The 17,893-nt window shown below is 50.6% G+C and overlaps 1 protein-coding gene across 5 annotated transcripts in view; it reads right to left on the bottom strand.

Annotated features, from left to right (window-relative positions):
- Positions 1-17,893, bottom strand: part of POU2F2 (POU class 2 homeobox 2) — a 64,988-nt gene that overhangs the window by 39,206 nt on the left and 7,889 nt on the right. For all 5 annotated transcript variants that reach the window (XM_074219394.1, XM_074219400.1, XM_074219399.1 and 2 more), the window contains exon 2: positions 10,491-10,560. In XM_074219394.1, coding sequence (XP_074075495.1) covers positions 10,491-10,560 — 70 coding nt within the window. The remainder of the gene's footprint in view (positions 1-10,490; positions 10,561-17,893) is intronic.

The raw sequence follows: 17,893 nt of genomic DNA, 5'->3' as shown, positions 1-17,893 counted from the left end.
GGGTCACGATGAGGCCCCTCCACTGGCAAATCCCCTCCTCCTCTAGAAACAAAGGGAGCTGAGGCTGGGGGCTGGGACGGGGCTTGGGGGAGGCCTGGGTTGGACTGACATTGAAGCTAGGCCAGAGATGGAGATAGGCTGAAGCCATTCCCTGTTTCCTTTCTCCTCAAAAACCAGGAGGAACCTGAGAAAAGCCAGAAAAAAGGTGTCCTTGTAAGGACTCGCCATGTCTTCTCTAAGTATCATCACCCCAGCTTGGTCAGCCTTCTATGAGGAGGCAAAAGGCCAAACTCTAGATAAGAGGAAAGGCAGTCCACCATGGATAACCCCAGCCCCAGGCCAACCCAAGAGGCTCTCAGACTCCGCCTCTCCTACTAGGAGTAGGGGGTAGGTCCTCAAGATCACCCCTACTCCTGATTAATGGAATGACCCCCAGCTAGACATCAGACCAAACTGAGATGTTTCCCATTCTCTGACAGGACTGTGACTCAGTGGAGCCCAGATCCCCAGAGAGAAGGAGGAAAAGCAGAACTTGAGAGACAAGAGGAAGAGAGAGATGCTGACAGTGAAATAGGAAGAGCAGGAGGAAAAAACAGAGCTCTTGAAATGGAAACTAACAGGGAGTGGAGGGAGGAGGCCAGGAACCAACTATCATCCTGATTGTGTGGTCTTAGTCTAGTCATCTGCCCTCTCTTGGCTTCTAATAAGAGACCTTGACATTCTGGGAGGTACCTTTAGCACTCACAGCCTTTCCTCACTGAGCCTCGGTTTCTTTGCATGTAAAATGAGGCCCTTGAAAACCATCTGACCTCTAAGGTCTCTCCTGGCTCCCAGTCTATGGAGATTCTGTGCCATCCAAGACCCAGAACAGGATGGCCTAACAGGGCCGGGTCTTGCCTCAGTTGCCCTCACAGGGACATTCTCAAGATTTTGTCCCCTGTCCATTTTCACAACAAAGGGACAGAAGAGAAACCCTAGAACACTTTCCCCTAAATCCTGTGCAAAGAAGGATGGAGAAAGTGAGAGTTTCATGTGAAAGCTAGGGGAAGGGCATGCTATGATGATGGAGTCTACACAAAAAGGGGGTGAGAGGCCTTCCCCCCCAAGTCTTCCCTGCTCTTTCCTTTCCTCTCCATTTTCTGTTTTTGGTCTTTCTTGCATCATTCCATTTCTCTTGACTTCTGTCTCTTCATCTGCCTCTTTGAGTCTGTTGGTCTTTCCTCAGTCTCTCTCTCTCTCTCTCTCTCTCTCTCTCTCTCTCTCTCTCTCTCTCTATCTCTCTCTCTGTCTCTGTATCTGGCTCTGGCTCTCTCTCATTCTCTTTCTCTCATTTGTCTCTCTTCCTGTCTTTTTCTTTCTCTGTCTCTTCTCTCTTTGTGCCTGTCTCTGTCTCTCTGTCTGACCCTCCCTTCTCTTTCTCTTCCCCTCTCTGTCTCTTCCTCTCTCTCTTCCTTTTTATCTCTTTCTCTTTCTGGCTCTCTCTGGCTCTTTTCTCTTTTCCTCTAACTCTCCCTCTCTCTTTCTCTCTATTCCTCTCTTGATATATGTATTTTCCTCTTTGTCTGTATTTCTTTGTCTATCTCTCTGTCAGTCTCTTCCTCTCTGTGTCTATCTCTCCATACACACACACACACACACACACACACACACACACACACATGCGCGTTTTTTTCCTTTGTCTCTTCTGTTATCTCTTCTTTTGTCTCTCTGACTGTCTCTGTTTCTCTTTATCTCTCTTCAGATATATGTGTAGGTGGATAGATAGACAGACAGACAGAAAGACACATACACACAGGTGTATAAATAAAATGAGTTGTTCTTTCTCTCTATCTCTTTGTCTATCTTGCTCTATCTATGTCTCTCTTCATCTGTCTCTCTTTAAATCTCTGTCTCTTGTTTATCTCTCTCTATGCTTTCCTCTCTAACTTCCTTTGTGTCTTTTCTCTATCTCATTCTTCTCTCCATGTCTCTATTCTCTCTCATACTTTCTCTCTATCCCTCTCTCTGTCTCTCCCCCACTTTGGAACTCCTTGTATACATTTCTCTCTACATTTCTGTCTCTGTCTCTCCTTCTCTCTTGTTCTCTCTCTCTCTCTCTCTCTCTCTCTCTCTCTCTCTCTCTCTCTCTCTCTCTCTCCCACTCTCTTGCTCTCTCTCTCTCTCTCTCTCTCTCTCTCTCTCTCTCTCTCTCTCCCAGCTCTGCTATCGACCGGGGCTGTGACATGGTGGATCAATACGGCCGGTTTATAAAGCCCCTGCCTCTGGCTGCCTTTCTCTGCATCTTGGGCTCCGCTCACCGGCTCCCCGATACCAGCCCCCTCTCCCAGACAGGACCCCTCCACCCCAGGCTGGGGCTGGGGCTGGGTCCTTGGATGGACACAAGGGACCTCAGGGGTCTCCCAGCCAGGAGGAGCTGGTGAGTGTGGCCTAGGCCTGGCCCCCTGATTTGAGATGAGGGCACTCCCCAGGGGTTGGGGGACTAGGGTAGAGCCCCTGAGCAGAGATCTTAGGAAGAGAGATAAACCTGAATGGAGGGTGAGAAGGGGGTGGCAGAGATAGAGAAGCAGAGAGAACATGAGGTGGGTGGAGAGGGGGAAGAGAAAACAAGAGACCTCTGAGAAAAGAAACCTGGGGTTGGGTGGGGAAGAGGTCGGGGTGGGGGGGAGGAGAGAGAAAGAGAGAGAGAGGGAGAGGGAGAGAGAGAGAAAGAGAGAAAACATGTGATGGAGGATATTCTTGGGGGGAGACTGGGACCGAGAACCTAGCCTTAGGCTGAAGGACTGATCCCTGCCCCACCCAACCTCCTGATGTTGTCTGTCTGTGTGTGTGTGTGTGTGTGTGTGTGTGTGTCTGTCTGTCTGTCTGTCTGGTATCTCTGTGTCTCTGCCCTACTGTGGGGTTCTTCTGGGGTTGTGAGTTGTTGTGTGTGTGTGTGTGTGTGTGTGTGTGTGTGTGTGTGTGTGTGTGTGTGTGCCCTAGCAGCTATGTCCTTGGTGGGGGAAGGGAGAGAGGGAGGGCTGCAGCCCCGGGGTCTGTCTGCAGTGTGGATGAGGGCGAGCGTGGGTGTGAGCTGGTGTGAGTCGGTGACTGGGGTGTTCTGGCTATCTGTGTTTATATGTAGTGTGTTCACATGCTGGGTGACACGTGTTCTTCAGTGTCTTCACTAACCACACGTGTTTCCATGTGCTATGTATATGTTATAAATCATGTGTGTGTTTCCATATATGTCTCTCAAGGACTCAAGGTGTGTGTGGGGGGGAGGTGGCTCCGTGTGAGCCTCAGGAGCCATGTGTGCCTCTCTCTAGTTCTGGATGGTTAAGACACACGGGTTCATGACTAGGCTGTGGTGATCGTGTGTAGTTTTCCATTCATTTCTGTGTGCATCCTGGTGTCCATGTGTGTTTCTGTGTATGTCTGAGTGACAGTGGGGGTAGAATAGGTGTGAACCCCCCCCCACACACACAGCCCTGAGATTCTGAAGGGACTCTCAGGGATTGCCCTGGTCATGCCTTGCACATTCATGAACATTCACACATGCAGAAACACATGTGTGTGGACACACTCCTAGACAGCCTCAGTACACTCAGCACATGAACATCCCCTCTGCCCAGACAAATGTCTGAGCAAATTCACCAAGCGACCTCCATCCGTCCCTCCCAACCCCCCCAGAGCCCCCCGCTCCCCCTCCTCTTCCCTCCCCCCCCAGCAGCACGAGTCCAGTCCAGCCCAGACAAAAGCAATTATTTCCGAGGTGGGTGTGAGACACAGGGAGAGACACAGAGAGACAAGGGGAACGGGTGGGGGGTTGAAGAAAGAGGGAAATACAGAGAGATTGAGAGGGAGCCAGAGACAGAAGGAGACAGAGACAGAGACATGGCAGAAGATGAGAAAAATGAAGGGACACAGAGAAGAGAAAGGAACAATGGAACAAGGAAGAGAGAAAAAGAGAGACAGAAAAAGAGATGGAAAGACACACACACACACAGAGAGAGAGAGAGAGAGAGAGAGAGAGAGAGAGAGAGAGAGAGAGAGAGAGAGAAGTGAGGAAGACAGACACACGTTAAGTTGGAAGATGGAGAGGCTGGAGGAAAAGGAAGAGGAAAAGGGGGAGAGAAGAAAGAGACCCAATGGGCAGAAAAAGAGGGACAGTGAAGGAGTAGGGGGAGGGGAGCATCTCTCCTAAGGGAAAGATGGAATGAGACATATTCAGAGGAAGGAAGCAATCAAGGGAGAGAGGGAAGAGTCAAGCCTGATCAGGACCAGAGACAGAGACAGAGAAAGCTTTCCATCCCAGAGAAGCCAAGACCTGGGAGGCAGGGCAGATGTAGACACAGGAGGTGGGGGCAAGAGTGAGAGCCTTATGTGTCAGGGACTATTACACCTTTCCCCTCGAGTGTCTGAGGCAAAGGCCTAAGAGGTCGGAGCCCCTTCCCGGAACCCTGGGGGTCCAGGTATTCTAGTCACTCCAAGAAGGTAGTCTGGGGTGGGGGCTAGTGGGAAATGGAGGGACCAGCTAGAACAAGAGAGGGAAGGCCATCCTGGGACTGAGGAGGGGGCAGGAAAGAGATTCTTTGCGGTGGTTCATGACTCACAAAGCAACATAAGGTCTCTCTTTCATGCCCCCATAGAACCCCATAGCACTCCACACACTCACCCCAGAAAGAGAGGAGCCTTCTTAGGACTCACCCAGACAGCAGCACCAGGGGCAAGAACCAAACTCAGACAGGGCTACCCCCCACCCCCAGGCCCCTTCTCCTCCTGCTCCGGTCTTCCCCTTTCTCTGGTCATGCCCCATCTCCGTGGAGTCTTTCCCTCTGGCTGGCTCTCTGTGTGATTTTCTGACTCGGATTCTCCTCCTTGTCTCTCTCCCTGTCTCTGAGAATCTCTCTGGATGTTGCTCTCTTTCTCCTTGTCTTTCTGTCTCTTACCAACACTGTCTCTGAGCCTGTCCCTATCTTCCTCTCCTTTCCTCTGTCTTTCCAACAGGTCTCTCTCTCTGCTTGTCTGTATCTCTCTGTGTCTGTCTTCTTCCTAAGTCTCTGTTTTTATCTCTCACTGTCTCTGATTGTCTCTGATTTTGTTTCTTTCAGTCTTCTCTTTAATCTCTGACTTTCTCTCAGATTCTGTCGTCTTTCTCTTTCTGTAACTCTCTCTAGTTGACAGTCTCTGCTTTCTATCTCTCTCTGCTTCATCTCTGATCTTGTCTCTCACTGATTTGCTCTCTGACTCTGCCTCTCCTCTGATTTTGAATGTCCTGTCTGCTTCTCTGAGTCTCTCTCCTCACTGTCTGTCTCTCTGTCTCTCTCTCCATCTCCATCTCTTTGTCACTGTTTCTCTTTCTGCCACTGTTTCTCTGTCTCTCCATCTCCGTGTAACTCTCTTTCTCTTTGTCTCTCACCATTTCCTTATGACTCTGTTCCTCTGCTTTCTTCTCTTTCACCATATTTCTTTCTCTCTTGTCCCACCCTTTGCCTCCCCACTTTTCTCTGTCTCTCTCCTTCCCTCTTCCACTCTCTTCCATCACCTCTTCCAAGACTCCCGAAAGCCTCTGATTCCAGTGTTGTGAACCCTTGTCCTCTCCTCCCCAACAATCCTCAGTCTCTCCTGGTAGGACATACACACACACACACACACACACACACCTGGGAGAGGGACTGAGAGAGTCCAAGAGAGAAAAAACATGCAGGTGGAAGGAAAATGACATCTGATAGAGGTTCAGGGAACCAGAGGAGAAACTGAGAGCTATGAGGCTCCTCAGAGCCACTTAGTTTGACACCTTGGCTTTGCCGGTGAGGAAACTGAGGCTTGGCCAAGGTCTCACAGTTCTCTAAAAAGCAGGGCTAGGATTCAAATCCAGGTCTCACACTCAGCACTTCCCACTATACTATGGAAGACAGAAGGAAAGAGATAGAAAGACAGGAGCCCAAGGTGAGTTGAGTCAGTAGGAGAGAGAGTCCCATTCTACTAGGGTCCGGGCCATGAGGTAAGATTTGGGGATCCCTGATTTCCCAATCAAGCAAGCTCTCTGGAGATGGGGAGATGGAACCTGTCCCTCGGCAGCCCCCTCCAGTGATTGGTTGGTGGGCCAGGAGTCCCTGGTGAGCTTGTCAGGAAGAAAGCCACACCTTCTCCGGACCACTCACAGCTGAAACCCAGCCATCCACATCTACCTCCCTCCAGTACTTCTCCTGGTGCTGGATGAAAGGTCCTAGCAGGAAGCCTACTGGATCCTCAGCTATTTTTAAGAAGACCCCCGCCCAAGCCCTTCACCCAATCCACTTCTCTTCTACATCCTTGCCATCACAGTTGCAACCTCCTGCCTCCAGAATCTGTATGTTTTTGACCAACATCTGGAGCTCCCTTCCCACATCCATTAAAGGAAAGCCCACATCTGGAAGGCTTCCCTTCCCACCTCACCCCCAACTCTCCCCCTCCAACCCAGTCAAAGCCCAGATAGGACACAAAAGTCAAATCGCACATCTGTAATCACCATCTGCCATGGCTATAATCCAAAGCCTTCATGTCCCCAATTCCATCCCCAGCATGAATCAGACCCACTGCCAGCCCTGAGCATCCCAGCTGTGGGCCACACTCCACATCTGTATTTCAGAACCACAGCCCTAAGAGCATCTCAATAAACATGCCTGGATGAGAATCAAGAATGGGGCACGCCGCCGCGCTCTGCTTGTCTCGTCTTCCTTTCCCATCTGTGGCCTAATCGGTATTTCTGTAAATCCTGGCTCCATGAAGAGTTCCTCACATCAGGGAAGGCCCCTCCAGCTCTGGTGCTCTGCTGTTCCATGGCTGGGAGTCAATCTTGGAGGACACGACCTCAACCCATGTAAGGAACTCCTATCTCATGACTAATAAATTAGACCTGTTCATCTCTTCCTGCCTCAGCCCAGCACGATGGTGGTCCTCTCCAAAAACAAAACTTACCCTCCCAAGACTAAGATGTGGATCCACTGAAGAGACCTAAAGGGATGGGCCCAGGTGCCAAATCCCATAGACTAAAGGGGTGGGGTTCCTAGAACACAAAGCACAACTTCTGGGCCTGGGAAGACCTTTAGAACACAAAATGTCAGAAGCAGAAGAGTCCTTAGATGAAGAAATGTCAGCGAGAGAGAGACCTTAGACCAGAGAATGTCAGAGCTAGGAGGAACTTGGAACATATGTGGTTGGCTACATGGTCTGTCTGATTTATTCCAGTTTTGACATGCATGTTCTGGGAGGGAGGGTCTTTAGAACATGGAACATGGAATGTCAGAGCAGAGAGGGACTCTAAAACACAACATAGAATGTCAGAGCTGGGGGGAGATCAGAACACAGAACATAGAATGTCAGAACAGAGAGGGAGCTTAGAACATAGAACATAGAATGTCAGAGCAGGGGGACCTTAGAACACAGAACATAGAATGTCAGAGCAGGGGGACCTTAGAACACAGAACATAGAATGTTGGAGCAGGGAGGGTCCTTAGAACACAGAATTGCAGAACTGGGAGGGACCTCAAACCTAGAGTCTTAGACTATAGAATGCAGGAACTGGGAGGGATCCTAGAACAAAAGTGGTTGGCTACATGGTCGATCTAGTTCATTCCTGTTCTAACATGTATGTTCTGGGAAGAAGGAAGGACCCTTAGAACATAGAACCTAGAAGGTCAGAGCAGGGAGGGACCTTGAAACATGGACTATCAGAGCTGAGAAGGACCTTGTATAAAGAATATCAGAGTTGGGATGGAGTCTTAGGATATGGAACATCAAAGTTGAGAGGCACCTTAGAACAGGGAATGTCAGAGCTGAGGAGGAACTTATACAGAGAATGTCAAAGCTGGAGTGGGGAGGTGTCTTAGAACAGGGAATGTCAGGCCTAGAAGAGTGGGTAAAACTTGGAGGAACCTTAGAAAGGAGGACATCAGAACCTTTAGAATGCTGGATGTCGGAGCTTGAAGACTTGGGAATGCAGAACATGTATGTCAGAACTAGAATAGACAAAATAATGCAATCCAGACCTCCTTTTAAATGAGAAGCAACCAAGGTCCAGAGAGAAAGAGAGAGGGAAGGAAGGGAGGAAGGAAAGAAGGAAGGAGGGAGGGAAGGGAGGGAGGGAGGGAGGGAGGAAGGAAGGAAGGAAGGAAGGAAGGAAGGAAGGAAGGAAGGAAGGAAGGGAGGGAGGGAGGGAGGGAGGGAGGGAAGGGAGGAAGGAAGGAAGGAAGGAAGGAGGGAGGGAAGAAAGGAAGGAAGAAAGGAAGGGATGAAGGAAGGAAGGGAGGAGGGAGGGAGGGAGGGAGGGAGGAAGGAAGGAAGGAAGGAAGGAAGGAAGGAAGGAAGGAAGGAAGGAAGGAAGGAAGGAAGGAAGGAGGGAGGGAGGGAGGGAAGGATGAAATTTGTGTAAAGCCACAGAGCAAGTCAAGGTCAAAAGTGGGCCTGGAACCCAGAGCTCTGACTTCCACAGATCTCTTCTGCACCAAACTGTAGCCTCCCAAAGGAGAGGGTGACATTAAGATCAACACTCATTTTGGTGAATAAATTCTGGTCTGTTTGTTGCCAGGTCAGCATCACTGAGTGGTTGATGTCCACACCATGTACACTGACAGCAATATGTCCTTCTATCTACCACCTCTCCTCCCTGACTTGAACCCTTTCCTAATCTTAAAACCTATCCAGGGTTTTAATCCCATCTTTATACTCAGTTTCTTCAAGAAAGTTGCATCAGTTTACAAATCCCTCAAAGATTTACAAAAAACTAGAACGCCCTTACTGTTTGCAAAGCACCTTGTATTTACAACCCCCCTACAGTTCACAAAGCACTTTACAGTTTGCAAAGCCCTTCCTCAGTGGTTTACAAAACATTCAGAGCTTTCTAACATACAAAGTTCTCTGCACTTTTACGGAGCAGTGAATGGTTTACAAAGCTTTTTCGATTTTATAATTGCTGTTCCCAAAGTTCTCTGACATTTACACAGTCCTGTACAGTTTGACCATAGACAAAGGTCACCATGACTCACAATCCAGTTCATAGAGTCCATACTGCTCCCCTTTCTCATCCATTACCATTATTTGGCAGGGCAGCCAGGTAAGTGCCTCATTACCTAGGGCATCAGGTCTGGAGACAGGAAGACTCATTTTCCTGAGTTCAAATCTGGCCTCAGACACTCCCTAGCTGTGTGACCTTGGACAAATCACTTCACCCTGTTTGCCTCAGTTTCCTCATCTGTAAAATGAGCTGGAGAAGGAAATGATAAACTACTCCAGTCTCTCTACCAAGAAAAGCCCAATGGAATCATAAAAAGGTGGTCACAACTGAACCAACTGAACAACAACAATTATTATTTGGGCCTCGTGAGAATCTTGTGAGAGAAACTTAAATTCTTACCATATTACCCAGGAAGAAGCAAACGTCCAGAGAATACACCCAGGAGGAAAAGGGGAGATTTTCCTGGAGTTTGAGGCCCAGATTTCCCGACTCTTAGAACAGAACCCTTCATAGCCAAACCCACTGTTTCCAAACATGTTCAGTCATGGCAGAATTTCCTGATTTCTCCAGATATCAGAGCAACCCTGATATTCCAGTCCCTCATGAATGGCAGTGTAGGGCAGTGAAAACAGCACAGGTCTGAGGACCTGGGTTCGAATCCTAATTTTATTATATTGGATATCTGACCTTGGGACACATTCATAGTGTTGCAGAATTTGGGAGAGTTGGGCACAGCCTCAATGGTCATCACATTCAATTCATTCATGAAGATACCTCCATTCTGACATACCCGGCAACCAGTCCTCCACCCACTCAACCAGGCCTCAGTTTCCCCATCTGTAAAAGGAGGGCATTGGATGAGATCATCTCTAAAGATCCTTCTCACACTAAATCCTGGATTCCTTTGGATGTCCAAAGTCAATTTGATGATCTCGGTGGCAGGAAAGTCATTACCTCAAAAAGGAGCAGCTCTATTTTTGGCCAACTGTGAGTATTGAGATGTTCCCTCATATTTGGTCAAAACAACCTTGCTGAGATTTCTGCCCACTGTTCCTAATTCTAAGCTCTGGGACAAAGAAAGCCTTGTCCTTCCCTACCCCCAGTCTTCCCTTTTCCAGGCTAAACCCCTCCCCCCCCCCAGTTCCTTTAAGAGGGTCTCTGATGGCATGATCTCAGGGTCCCTCGCCATTCGGGTTGCCCACCTCTAGATGCTCTAGTGTTCTAAGCTGGGACAGCCCAGAATTGAGCTCAGACCCCCACATTGTGGTCAAGCCAGAGCTTGAGGACAGTGGAAGCATTGCCAGTCTCATTCTAGCTAGACCCGTTGCTTCTGTCCACATGCTCCAGATTCTGTTGGCTAACTCTTTCCCATGGCAGGCTCATATGGGATTTTTGATCCACTGAGGCCCCCTGCCTGGTGTTTTTCCCTAATTCAATAAGACAGGAACCCCTGGTGAACCTCCTCTTCCTCCCTCCCTCAGACCCTGGATCTTGTTCAGTCAGACTCAGTCCTTACCTCTTGGGCAGCAGCAGCAGCAGCAGTGGGGTTAGCTCATTCAGTCCACCAACCCAGTCCAGTCGAGAACCTTTAGTTGGGGAAGGGAAGAGAGGGAGAAAGAGGAAAAGTCACTTCGAGCCAACAATCTTCCCTCTGGTGTCTCTCTCACACCCCTTCTAGAACCCTGCTGGGGGATAAGGGGGAGGAGCTACAAGGACCCTCATCCCTGTCCTGGAGGATTTCTCAGGCACAGAAGGGCTCCTACAAGGTCAGAAAGGTCTTGGAACGTATAATGTTAGGGCCTATAATCACACCAATCCAACACCTTGTTGGTCCAGAGAGGGTGAGAGATATCCCCAAGGTCACACAGCAAGACAGGGACCAAATCAGAAGCATTCGCCAGTGTGTCCCAGGGCTAGGGCTTTCATTCATTCCTCCAATCCTTCATTCTCTCACTCATTCATTTAACAAGCACACACTGGGCGGCTAGGTGGCACAGCAGATAGAGCACTGGCCCTGGAGTCAGGAGTACCTGAGTGCAAATCTGACCTCAAACACTTAATAATGACCTAGCTGTGTGGCCTTGGGCAAGCCACTTAACTCCATTGCCTTGCAAACAAAAAACCAAAAACCAAGCACACACTAAGAAGCTACAGCATGCCAGGCCCGATGTGAGGAAGGTGCTGGTGATACAGGGACAAGCCTGCCCTCAAAAGGCTTATGTTCTAATCTTCCCAGAGAAAACCAAAGCAGGGCTGGTAGACTGGGGGGAAATTGAAGGTCAGACAATTTAAGTGTCTTGCCCGAGGGTCATGAAGCAAGTAACTGTCCAAAGATTTGAACCCAGGTCTTCTGATGCCAATCCCAATGTCCACTATATCACTTTGATTCTTAAACTGAGGCCCAGAATGAAAAGGGTTTTGCCATATGACCTGATGGAAATCCCTTTCCCATCCCAAGCCTCAGTTTCCTGTTTTGTGCCATGGCAGGGTTGGGCAGATGATAGCTCAGTAGCCTTCTGTCTCTTAGGACTGCAGGTAAGGGGCAGAACAAGTTTAGGCTGCAGGAGAGCAGGAAGCCCAATGCCAATCCTGGGTCTGTGTTTGGCCTTCTGGGGAACTCTGGCACAGTGTGGGCTTTCAGAGAGGGCTTCAGAGCCTTCTGTCCACTCCCCCTCTTTTCCAGCTGAGGAAACCAAGGCCTAGAGAGATGACTAACTTGTTCAAAGTCACCCCAATGGTCAAAAGCAGAGGAACCTCCCCTCTCTACCAAAAGAGGGGCTTGGACTCAAGATTTCCCTAATTCTAATAGTCTCTGATGGGAGCCAGGGAGCCAGGAGACCTTGGTCCCTAGGCTTGTTCTGGATTTAACTCCCAGGGCCCCCTAGACCATCCACTTCTTTCTTTTCCTCCCTTTACTGAGCCTCAGTTTCCCTCTCTGTTAAATGATGGGCCTTGATGATCCCCAAGCACCAAAACCAGAGAGTAGGGACTTGAAGGGGAAAGGAAGAGTCTCTGAATCTATTTTTTTTCCAAGCTAGTTTGGTGGGATCCCCCACCTGGGGTTGAGTGGTTGGGGGGGGGGAGCAAAAGGGGAACATGGGCTTGTCTCCCCCCCCCCCCACACTCTCTCAAGGGGCGGGGGAGCTAATCAGGGCTTGTCATCTGCGCTGTGAGGTCTTGGTTAAGGAGATTTAGGGCCGGGATCAATAGGAAATTTAAAAATCGATGCAGCGCGCGGGGGGAAATCGATGGCGTTTAATCGCCTTGCCAATTCCCAGTCAAAACAATTAGCCGCGCGGAGTGTAGAACACGGCCAGACACCGCGGGCCGTCAATACTGCTGTAAGTGACGGCAGCTGGGGGGAGCAGGGGGGGCTGGGGATTCCCCAGCTCGCAGGCCTCAAGTCCAAGACCCTTCTGGTACCAAGGCGGGGAAACTGAGGCCCAGAGAGGCACAGAGACTTCCCTGAAGCCACACAGCAAGCCACCAGCCACAAAATGCCAGAACATACAACACAGAACAGAGAACAGAGAAGGTCAGAGCTGGAGGGCCCTTAGAGCAGGGGATGCCAGAGCTGGGTAGGGTCTCAGAACAGGGGATGCCAGAGCTGGATAGGGTCTCAGAACAGGGGATGCCAGAGCTGGGTAGGGTCTCAGAACAGGGGATGCCAGAGCTGGGTAGGGTCTCAGAACAGGGGATGCCAGAGCTGGGTAGGGTCTCAGAACAGGGGATGCCAGAGCTGGGTAGGGTCTCAGAACAGGGGATGCCAGAGCTGGGTAGGGTCTCAGAACAGGGGATGCCAGAGCTGGGTAGGGTCTCAGAACAGGGGATGTCAGAGCTGGGTAGGGTCTCAGAACAGGGGATGCCAGAGCTGGGTAGGGTCTCAGAACAGGGGATGCCAGAGCTGGGTAGGGTCTCAGAACAGGGGATGCCAGAGCTGGGTAGGGTCTCAGAACAGGGGATGCCAGAGCTGGGTAGGGTCTCAGAACAGGGGATGCCAGAGCTGGGTAGGGTCTCAGAACAGGGGATGCCAGAGCTGGGTAGGGTCTCAGAACAGGGGATGCCAGAGCTGGGTAGGGTCTCAGAACAGGGGATGCCAGAGCTGGGTAGGGTCTCAGAACAGGGGATGCCAGAGCTGGGTAGGGTCTCAGAACAGGGGATGTCAGAGCTGGGTAGGGTCTCAGAACAGGGGATGCCAGAGCTGGGTAGGGTCTCAGAACAGGGGATGCCAGAGCTGGGTAGGGTCTCAGAACAGGGGATGCCAGAGCTGGGTAGGGTCTCAGAACAGGGGATGTCACAGCCAGAGGGACCTTAGAACAGGGAATGTCAGAGCTGAGAAGGCCCCTAGATCAGGGGATGTCAGAGCTCAGTAGGGTCTCAGAACAGGGGATGTCACAGCCAGAGGGACCTTAGAACAGGGAATGTCAGAGCTGAGAGGGTCCTTAGATCAGGGGATGTCAGAGCTGAAGGGTCCTTAGATCAGGGGATGTCAGAGCTGGGAGGGACCTTAGAACAGAAGATGTCAAGGCTAGGGAGAGGGTCCTTAGAATAGGGATGTCAGGGCTGGGAGGGACCTTAGATCAGGGGATGTCAGAGCTGGGAGGATCTTAGAACAGAGGATGTCAGAGTTGAGAGACTCCTTTGAACAGAGGATGCCAGGGTTGGGGAGAGGGTTCTTAGAACAAGAGATGTCAGAGTGGGGGAGAGGGCCCTTAGAACAGGAGATGTCAGAACTGGAAGGGTCTTAGAACAGGGGGTATCAGGGCTGGAAAGGCAGTTTAGAACAGAGAATATCAGAGCTTAGATAGGTCTTAGAACATGAACTGTCAGAGGTGGAAGGGTCCTTAGAACTGGGGATGTCAAGGCTGGGAGGGTCCTTCTCAAAACTGATAGAGTCAGAGGTGGAAGGGACCTTAGAACAGGGACTGTCAGCATGTAAGACACTAGACTAGTCCATTGTCTTACAGAGGGTGAAGCTGGCCCAAAGAGGGACAGGAGGAATGTTTGGTGCCAGTTCCATTCACTGATTCTGGACCTATTCTATGGGACTCCCACATAGATGAAAAGATGGAAACGTGGGACACACAATTAGGCAACAGGATGAGGGCAGAAGAACATGGAACATCCATGTTTTGGAGGCTGGAGCTGAAAGGAGGGAAACTGAAGCCTAAAGAAAGGCCAGTCTGGCTGGGCCCCTTGTAAAGGCCAGGAAAGAGTTGCCCCTGCACCTGGCATCTCCCCAGGTGTGTGAAGCAGCTCCGGGTAGTGTCTGGGGGACCAGCAGAGGCTTGGTCCAGCCGGCCCCAGACCTAGGTTCCTATCCTGAGCATCTTACTGTGTGACCTTAGGTAAGTCCCTTCCCCTCTCTGGACCTCCATGTAACAATGCAGTCTGGAGTGTGATATTCTGCGATTTTATCTCAGGAAGAGGGTAAGGGAGGGAGGCAGGGATGGAGGGTGGGACAGACCCAGGACCTGGCCCCCACTATGATGGGAGGAGTAGGGGGAAGGAGAAAAGGAACCAGGGGCCTTTGCTAAAGATACCAGTTACCGGGAGCTCCCTGACCAAGCCAGGAGAGGGCGGGCGGCAGGGAGGAGGGAAGAGAGGAGAAGGAGGAGACGAAAGGGGAATTGATCTGACAAGCTCCTAATCGGATGGTCAATAACCCTGACCCTACCACTTAACCTATCGATAAGCGGGCTGGAGAAGGAGCCCGCAACTCAGACAAGAGAGGGAGACTCCGCCGGCCAGGCTAAGCCAGGGGTGGCTCTTGGAGGCAGAGGGTCCTCCCTGGGGATCTTAGAGGAGGACTTTTCAGTTTCCCCCCCATCCCCCTGCCCTTCAAGGCCTGGCCACCATACCCCCAGCTCCCAGAGGCCCTCCTTGACCAGCCAGGTCCCCAGCGGGCTCCTCTCAGCTCCACTGGCTGGAGAGGAAGGTCTGGGCTGCCGCCTCCCTGTCCCTGGGGCCTTGGATCAAGCAACAGGTTAGGGGATGGTGGAGGGGAACAGAGGGAAGCAATTGCGGGAACAAGGCCAGCACTAGCCCTTCTAGCATATTTTTGGGGCCACGTTTCCATGCGGTCCACAATATATGTGTTATTATACATCCCACAATACATGTGCATTTCCATGTATTCCTCCATGTGTCTGAATTCTGGAATCTTCCCCGATGGGTCCATATTTCTCTGTACTCCATCAGAAGTCATTTTCTCTGTGTCTCGTCACCTGTGTCTGATTGTATGTGACCCATTGTGGGTATCATTCACATGCATGCCTCTCTGGGTATCACATATGTGTATGTCTCTGTGTGATCCACCACACCTCCTGGGTGTTCCATCACATGTGTGATTCATGTTCTCTTTCATGGGTAAAGCAGCCCACGTCATGCTATTGTGTCCATGTCTGCATGGCCCATTTTCCCGGGGGCAGGGGGGGGTGTTGGCTTCTGAGAGTTAGTGGGCCTCCTTCTCGGAGGGTAGGTGGGTGCCAGGGAGGCTGAGGGCCCCCATCCAGGCTGGGTTCCCACACGTGTGTATCTGCGCGTGTCACAGCGGGCAGGGCGGGTATCAGCCGTCCTCCTGTGTCATAGGGTTAATTTCTCCGCAGCCGGGCAGCCTGGGCCCTGAGGGGAGCAGTGGGGGAAGGGCAGCCCCTGTGGACTCTGATAAATATGTATTCTGGGCTGGCAGGCAGCAGAGGTCATGGGGGAAGGAGGAGGAGGAAGAGGGAAGGGGGTGGGCTGCAGGGTGGGGGAGGTAGACACCATCCAGGCCCTTCTTGGGGGAACACAAAGCAAGTCCCCTCATTTACCTGCATCTGACAAAAGCCCCCCCCCACCATAAATGGGAATTCTGAGACAGCCCAGCAGCTGTGAGACAGTAAACAGAAGAGCCCGAAAGGATGAAGACAGCCCGGGATACTGAGAAACACCCCCCCAACAATGCAGAGGCCCCCATGAGATGAGGAGTGAGGCAGAAAGGTGGGGAGACTGATGGAAATTCATAGCACTACCCTGAAAAGTGTAAAGATGAGGAGAAAGATGTACAGCCCCCCTAAAAACACAGAAACAAAGACTCAGACACCCTAAAATATAGAAAGACCCCTGAGTGATACAGAAGCCGAAGGGATCCCTGAAAGACACATCAACACCCTAAATGACTCAGAACCAGTCTAAATAGGGAAAGGGGATCAACAGATAAAGAGATATACTAATAGCTAGGGAGACTCCCCTCACTCCCCCCCCCCCCAAAGACCTGGAGTCGGCTTTTAAAAACCAAAATATCATGAAAGGCTCAGAGATCAGTGAACAGATGCAGAGACACCAATAAAGATGAGAAGGCAGGCGGGAATAAACCCTATAGATCCCTGTCAAAAATGTAGGTTTGCATGTAAAGACAGGGAGTCACCCAGCCCCTAAATGCTACTGGACCCATGTGTCAAGCTCCAGAGACATGGGGAGATCCAGGCAGAAAGAACCCCAGAAAAATACCACTCCCTGACTCCCCTCCATCACAACATACACATTCAGACAGAGGCCCTGTGGTGGACAAGCATTCAACCATCCTTCTGAACACGCTCCCCCCTCCCCCCAGGCACCGACTTAACGATGGACGGACGCACAAAGGCTCTGCCTCCCAGACTCCCAGATGTGCCGACGTCTGCAGGCCCCAAGCCAAGCCTGGACACACTAAAAATCTAGGTGACCCTGGGCCAACTGCCCCCACCGGACATGTTCACTGACACACAGACACACATGGAAAGATCCAGGGATGCCAGGGACACACACACACACACACACACACACACACACACACACACATACATGTGTTCTATATAGATCTGCCACTGAAACTGGACATGTTCAGAGAAACACAGAACAAATCCTACACACACAGACACACAGACACACAGACACACAGGTACACAGACATATAACACATACACAGACACAGAAAAAAAAGTAGCTACATAGACACCAGCAAGCACCAGGCCCATAAATGTACATAGTCTCAATATAATACACACATACACACAAAATATAATAGTCTCAATATTATAACACACACACAAAGCTCTCTCTCATACACATACACATACACACACACACACACACACACACACATACACAAAGAAAGAAAGCTACCCAGACATCAGAGCACCAGGCTCATAATTGTACATAGTCTCAATACAACATACAAACACACACAGAGCACACAGACATCAGAAAGCACCAGGCCCATGGTTGTACTTCGTCTCAATATAATACAACATACAAACCACATACACACACAGAGGGCCTGCCTCCTCCTTCTCCCTTCCCCACCCCAGCTGCCAACCTGCCTCGTCTCAGGCAGCAGGGAAGATGGAGGGCTGCTTTTGGATACCTCCAGCCCCACCTGGGGGGCAGACCTAAACCAGTCCGTCACCTTAGCCCAGGACCCACCAGGATTCAGGGCAACTTCTCGGACCAGTAGGGGAAGGGGGCTCAGTATGCAGGTCAAAGAATACAGAGTGTGAGTTCCACTAGGCCTTTGTGTGTTAAGGTGGCCTAGAAAGGGGTTTATGTGTCTGTCTGTATGGACAAGTGTGACCTGTGTATAACATGAATATATACATGTATGTACTTGAGTGTTTTCACAGCCATGCAGACTATAGTGGTCAAAGCCTCTGTCTGGGTATACATGAATGTGAGTTTGTGTCTATGTATGTGTGAGCATGAATATGTATTCCTTTCTTAAGGTCCCTGACAGTGATAAACCTAGATTTCCCTCTGACTGAAGTATCTGTTTGTGGGAAGAGAAAGGGATCCTAAGTCTGTGATGAGCTATTGGGAAGGGTAGCTGCCATGGTCTCCCAATTCTCAGAGGAGAGCCTAAGGTTTCTTCTCCTATTCTCCCCATGGCTGTGGATGTAGCAA

The sequence above is a fragment of the Macrotis lagotis genome, chromosome 1 (assembly GCF_037893015.1).
Source record: "Macrotis lagotis isolate mMagLag1 chromosome 1, bilby.v1.9.chrom.fasta, whole genome shotgun sequence".
NCBI lineage: Eukaryota > Metazoa > Chordata > Mammalia > Peramelemorphia > Peramelidae > Macrotis > Macrotis lagotis.
The sequence above is the reverse complement of the archived record's forward strand: the minus strand, read 5'-3'. Positions and strand labels throughout refer to the sequence as shown.